We start from the raw sequence: 6,695 nt of genomic DNA on the forward strand, positions 1-6,695 counted from the left end.
AAAAAACAGAAACACCAGGGCCGGCCCGGTGGCGCACTGCTACAGTGCGCCGCTTGGGAGCGCAGTGGTGCTCCCACCGAGGGGTTGGATCCCACATACAGACCGGTTCCCGCTCACCGGCTGGGGGAGGTGCGGGCACGGCACCGAGGGTTGCGATCCCGTTGCCGGTCCTGGTCCGGTATGGGCGCGACACTGAGGGTTGTGATCCATTGCCGGACATGAAAAAAGACAAAAAGGAAAAAAAAAACAACAAAAAAAACAGAAACACCAGTAATGGGAAATCCAGTAGTTCAGTGTCCTCTCTTTGCACTAGCCTCAAACTCCAGCTCCTTACGGTGGTGCAGGACCCTGCCTGATCTGATGCCTGCCCGCCTCTGACCTCACTTCATCCCACCCTCCCTGTAGACACATGATATCTTCACCTCGACTTTGTTGCCCTGCGTATTTATTCTTATGTTCCCCAAATAGCTTTTCATGACTGGTTACTTTTCATCATTTAGGTCACAAGTGTCACCCCCATCCTTCCCCCGCCACCTGAGAAACCTTCCCCGAACACCTGATCTAAAGTGGCTCCCTCCCAATCTCTCTCTGTGGATTTATTTATTTACTGTCTGTCTTTCTCCTCTGGAACTTATACTCCATGAGGGCAGGGGCCATGTCCAGTTTATTCAAATCTGTATTCTAGTGTGTAGAGTAGTTATTAACCAGTATTAGAAACTGATCAAATATCTGTTGAATACCTGAACGAAAAAATGTCTGGAATATTGTTCAGTTTTATCGCATCACTTCCGTCCCTCTCTTACTGTAATCATGACTGCTGCCAAGAGCAGTAATTTCCTGGTAATTTTTTCTCAGAGCAATAACACCCTGTTTATTATAGAAATAGTAAATCCAGGAAGGGCTAGGAAAACCAGTTAATTAACCTTGTGAAGAACTGAATGTGAAGAATTAGAGAATTCAGAAGTAAAGCACAGCATTAGTGAAGGAGCATAATCCTTATCTATTTCCCAATTCCTGAGTCTTTTGGTTTTTTTTGCATAGAGATGTCCAGAAGCTATCTGATCAAGATCTTTATTAGTCCTGTCTTACAGGAAATGCAGGGAAGGAGAGAAGTTAGTTGTGCCGTGAGCCATAATGACTGGCTGTCAAAGCATGGGAAAGGAGTGGTCTGAAAGGGGAGAAAGGCAGGAGTGCCTTCCTGCGAGTTCTCGATGCGAAGGGGCTCTTCATGAACCTCTGATCACTGGCTCTAGGGACGGGGACTGAGAAGAGGGAAAAGATAAGTGGTCTGTTGTTTCTCCGGGGTTACCTCTGTGACATAGGCTCACTTTAGTCTTGTTACCAAATACCACTTTTAACATATCACTAGCCAGGACTCGAGATAATGTTATTTTAAACAGAGGATGATTGCTTTCTCTTTAAGTTCATAAATTGCCCTGAAGTACAAGACAGTAGTACTCAGCGAATTTTTTTTATTGTGGTAAATATACCATTTTAATCATAAAATTTGCCATTTTAATCATATTTAAATGTATAGTTTCGTGGCATTCTTTGCATTCACATTGTTCTGCAACTGTCATCACAACCTATCTCCAGGACTTTTTCTAATTGAAACTCTGTACCCATTAAATAATAACTCCCTATTCCCCTCTCCTAGCCCCTAGTAAACACTATCAACTTCCTATCTCTATGAAGTTGACTATTTCAGGTACTCTATTGTATTAGTCAGGGTTCTCCAGAGAGACGGAACCAATAGGATATGTATATAAATATACAAGAGGGGATTTATTAGGGGAATTAGCTCTCGTGATTGAGAGGGCTGAGGAGTCCCATGATAGGTCATCCACAAGCTAGATGCTGGTAGTGTGGCTTAGTCAAAGTCTGGAAGCCTCAGAACCAGGGAAGCCAATGGTGTGATTCTCAGTTCAAGGCCAAAGGCCTGAGAGCCGGAGGTGCCACTGGTATAAGTCTTGGAACCTAAAGGTTGAAGAGTCTTGAGTTCTGATGTCCACAGACAAGAGAGAAGAGTGTATCCCAGATCCAGCAGATAGAGCGAGAGATTCTCCTTTTCCGCTGTTTTTCTTCTCTCCAGGCCCCCAGTGGATTGGATGGTGCCCACCCATACTGAGGGTAGATCTTTCCCACCCAGTCCACTCAGGCTTACCTGCACAATCTCTTCTGGAAATACTCTCATAGACACACTCAAAAATAATGTTTTACCAGGTCTCTGTATTTCTTAGTCTAGTCAAGTTGACATCTGAAATTAACGATCACACCTATATAAGTGGAATCATGCAATATTTGTCCTTTTGTGTCTGGCTTATTTCACTCAGTGTAATGTATTCAAAGTTCATGTTGCAGCATGAATCAGAATTTCATTTCTTTTTAAGGTTGAATAACATTTCATTGTATGTCTGTACCACACTTTGTTTATTCGTCCATTGATAGACATTGGTTGCTTCCACCCTTGGCTATGTGAATAATGCTGCTATGAATGCGGGTGTATCATGCTCCTGTTTTCAATTCTTTGGGTTATATATGCAGAGATGGACTTCCTGGATCATGTGGTATTTCATGTTTAATTTTTTGAGGAAAGCTTCTCAAGGGATTTTAAGTCCATTGACCTATTGAACAAAAGAATTGTGCATTTATTGTTTCATACATGTCAGGTAGTGTGTTGGGCATCAGAAAAATGGGAATGAGTGGGAGATGAGGCTTCTCCTCTCGAGAAATGCAGGGGTGCAGAATGGGGGGCGTAGACAACAGATGCATAGATAATCAGCTGTCATACTATGTTCAGTTCTGCAATAAGGTATGTGTAGAGTATTCTGGGAGTACTTTATAATAATAATGTTCCTGAAGATAAAATCTCATTGGCTGTTGTCCAAGATGAATGCTCTACCGAATTATGAATAATAATGGATCATGCAGTAGAGAAGTTCCAGTGTAGAAGTTTTTGTTGTACATTTGGTTTCTTAAGAGCTGACTCAACGCGTCCATCTTTTCTGTGACCTAAATGCTTCTCTTTTGTTTTTTCTTTCTCTAGTGGTTTTTAATTGCCAACAGATCTTACAAAGTCAGTGCAGCAAGCTCTTTTTTCTTCAGTGGTGTGTTTGTTGGAGTTATCTCTTTTGGTCAGCTTTCAGATCGCTTTGGAAGGAAAAAAGTCTATCTCACAGGTAATCCATTAGACTTCATGAACTGAATAAGAGGACTTATTTCCCTAAGATTCTTAAGGAAATAATATGGGGACTATATCCTTAAGGTTCTCAATGAATTGGCATGTGGATACAGAACTGATTTTGATTACACTGAAAGGAGGCCAAACTGCAGCCAAAGTTGATTCTGGCCAAGCAGTTTTTAGTGACTAGCGACCTTGTAAGGCCAGATATTCGCATTAAACTTTTCATAGGTAATAGTGCATTCTGCAAACCCAAAATTCCAATTTATGCCATGTTTCTAAGGAGAGCAGTAAAAGATTGAAACAGTCTACTCAGTCCATTTCCTTATATCTCTGTGTATTGATTCTTTTCAAATGAGCTCTATAGGACTCTGAATAGTTCTCTTGACAAAGGTAAGTATGAGCGAGGATTTTTCCATTTTCAGCATTATTGTGAGTAATTGAAAACTGTGTGTGATTGACAGAAATTGTGTAATAAAGAAAGTAAACTTCAGCTTTTCTTTATAGTTTTTAAGAGAAACTTAAAAAAACAGTTCAGAAAATGTAAGTTTACAAAGGTTTATTTTACAGACTAATGAATATAATGTATTACTTTCATCAAATGTTGTTTTGCCTCTGTATTATTGAATATTGTTCCTCTCTTTCTAGGTTTTGCTCTTGATATCCTATTTGCTATTGCAAATGGATTTTCCCCCTCATATGAGTTCTTTGCAATAACTCGCTTCCTGGTGGGAATGATGAATGGAGGAATGTCACTGGTGGCCTTTGTCTTGCTGAATGAATGTGTGGGCACCGCCTACTGGGCACTCGCAGGTACTGCTTAAATCTGTGCACATCTGGACATGGTGACCACCTCCAGAAAACCTTGCAGGGAACCAGTTAACCCTAGAGTCGGAAAAAGCATTTGAAATGGAGGCGCTCTATCCAACTACTAGATTTGCCCTCCTGAGTTTGTTCTATGTGACCTAGAATAAGTCATTTTATTCGTATTCCTCTGTAGAAAGTCTCCCCTGGCGCCTGCCTCACAGATGGTAAGCCGCCACCCACCTCAGGCACTGCCTATGGATTATTGCAGAGTCTTGATTTCCTCAGAAGGCATTGACCGCTTTTACCTTAAACTATAAAAAAATAGTGCAGATAGGAAACACTAGAAACTCCTTTCTTGGAGCCTTCTTAGTGTATTTTATTACATCCTTATTTCATGGCCCTTTCTTGTTTTTACTGTCCTCTTCAAGTCAGTAGATAGTACTATTGCATTTCTTTACCGATGCCTTATTTACAAAATTGAGGCTATCTTCTGTATTATTTTTAACCCTCCCATCATCTTCTCAAGAATTACATATATAGTAAAATAAATGATTTTAAAAGGTTACTTGATTTAAAATATTGTCTTAAGAGACTGACTGTGTCTAAGACTCTGCTTTTTCAGACTGTGGGTTTGCAATGATAACTTCTTATTTGTTTTGCTTTTGTTCATTTGACAGTGGTTGAATACCACCGATGTTCTTGTACTGATATAGAAAACAAGTTGACCGTGTGACTGGTAAAAATGTGTCTAAGTGAGGATATGTTAGGGGACTTCAAAAAGTTCATGGAAAAATGGAATCTTTCCATGAACTCTTTGAAGACCCCTTGTATATGAGAGTGCCATTTTCTTTCTTTAGAACTAATGCACAGTTCCAGGTAACATCTGCTGAGCACCTATTACGTGCCAGGTACCACATGGGGCATCTGATATACTGTATATCTGTTATATTTCCAGAGCTTACAAGTTTAGAATTTATACCTTCATTTTACAGATGAGGACACTGAGCCTCAGGTGACATGCCTGCTTTCACACAGCTCATAATTGATAGGACCAGGATTGCAGCCTGGGTCTGGCTGATGCCCAAGCTCACATCCTTACCACTGTTCCCTGAGGACTTTCCTCTTGGAACTTCAGTGTGTCACCTCACGTGAGTGCTGGCCTGGTCAAGCTATTACTGGAAGTTGGGGCTATTGTATTGAGCTGGCAGGCAAAGGTTAAATAAAACAGACTGCCGCTCTGTTTGTATGTCCACGGCGCTACTGTTGAGCTGCAGGATGCATAGGGTTAGACTAGTTAGAACGAGGCTGGGGAGTGAAAGACACCAGCTCTGTCCTAGCCAGACAGGCAGACAGGCTTCCCTGCTGGTCTCATGTGGTGGTGGTTTATGATTCGCCTTGTTTGTAGTAGCTTCCAATGCCTTTTGGAACAAGCTACTTTCTCCCCTAACCCAGCTCCTAATCTAGGACCAGTGAGAAAACTTCCTCGGAGTCTTCAATTTGCATTGAGACTTTAAGGTCATTTTTCTAAATAGTGGAGTTAGACCTACTGGGACTTCCCTAAAAGTTAGTAGGGATGGTGAGCATCCCTCACTGTATCCACAGAAGGCATAAAGGCACTCTCTCCTTTGATTTCCGTTTTTCTAAGGTGCAAAATTTTGCTTACATGGCACATCATGAATACGTATTTTTCATGTACCTCTCACATTTCTTCATTAAAATATTCATGTTTGGGGCCGGCCCGGTGGCGCACTGGATAGTGCGCCGCTTGGGAAGCGTGGCGGCGCTCCCGCCCGAGGGTTCGGATCCCACATACAGACCGGTTCCCGCTCACTGGCTGAGCGAGGCATGGGAGCAACACCGAGGGTTGCGATCCCGTTGCCGGTCCCCGGTCCAGTACGGGGGCAACACTGAGGGTTGCGATCCGTTGCCGGACACGACAAAAGACAAAAAAAAAATATTCATGTTTGGCTGTAGTTGTTCCATGAAGATGATCTTTTACAAAAGAGATATACTTCCCCCACCCTGCCAGATTATCTAAGGATTATCCCTGTCCTATTGCATGTGCTGGGCAGAAGGAACAATTCCTGGTCTCTTGCTCCCTTGCTGGTTGCCTGAAGCCAGTGAAAAGACTCTTACTAAAGTATTTTAACTTCCCATTCTTGTCACTGAAGCTGGGCTAAGATGAGGCTATTAAAATATCTGTAGCAGGGCCGGCCCGGTGGCGCACTGGATAAGTGCGCTGCTTGGGAAGCACGGCGGGCACTCCCGCCCGAGGGTTCGGATCCCACATACAGACCGGTTCCCGCTCACTGGCTGAGCGAGGCATGGGAGCAACACCGAGGGTTGCAATCCCGTTGCCGGTCCCCGGTCCAGTACGGGGGCAACACTGAGGGTTGCGATCCGTTGCCGGACACGGAAAAAGACAAAAGACAAAAAAAAAAAAAAAAATCTGTAGCAAAGAAAAAAGGGAGTTGAGGAAAAAACTGTAACAGTAGATCCAGGTGGTTGCCAAGTTCAATGTCAAATTCAGAACCAGTGTGGGAAGGTTCCCTGAAGGCCAGTTCACAGACCTGCACCCAGGGCAAAAGTAAGGCCCTTATGCCACCTGCAACTCTTTTGTGAGGTGCTTTCTTTTTCCCTCTCCTATGAGCCAAGGTCTTCCTCAGAGTTTTGTCCTTGGCTTTTCTTTTCAAGCTGGTTTCTCTCC

At 42.9% G+C, this 6,695-nt stretch overlaps 1 protein-coding gene across 1 annotated transcript in view; it reads left to right on the forward strand.

The window, feature by feature from the left end:
• The first annotated feature begins 3,052 nt into the window (after window positions 1–3,052).
• Window positions 3,053–6,695, forward strand: part of SLC22A15 (solute carrier family 22, member 15) — a 27,797-nt gene continuing 24,154 nt past the window's right edge. The window contains exons 1-2 of the mRNA XM_008586496.1: window positions 3,053–3,179; window positions 3,830–3,994. Of these exons, the coding sequence (XP_008584718.1) occupies window positions 3,916–3,994 (79 nt within the window). The 5' untranslated portion in view covers window positions 3,053–3,179; window positions 3,830–3,915. The remainder of the gene's footprint in view (window positions 3,180–3,829; window positions 3,995–6,695) is intronic.

This window comes from Galeopterus variegatus, unplaced genomic scaffold (assembly GCF_000696425.1).
Source record: "Galeopterus variegatus unplaced genomic scaffold, G_variegatus-3.0.2 Scaffold4003, whole genome shotgun sequence".
In the NCBI taxonomy this organism is placed as follows: Eukaryota; Metazoa; Chordata; class Mammalia; order Dermoptera; family Cynocephalidae; genus Galeopterus; species Galeopterus variegatus.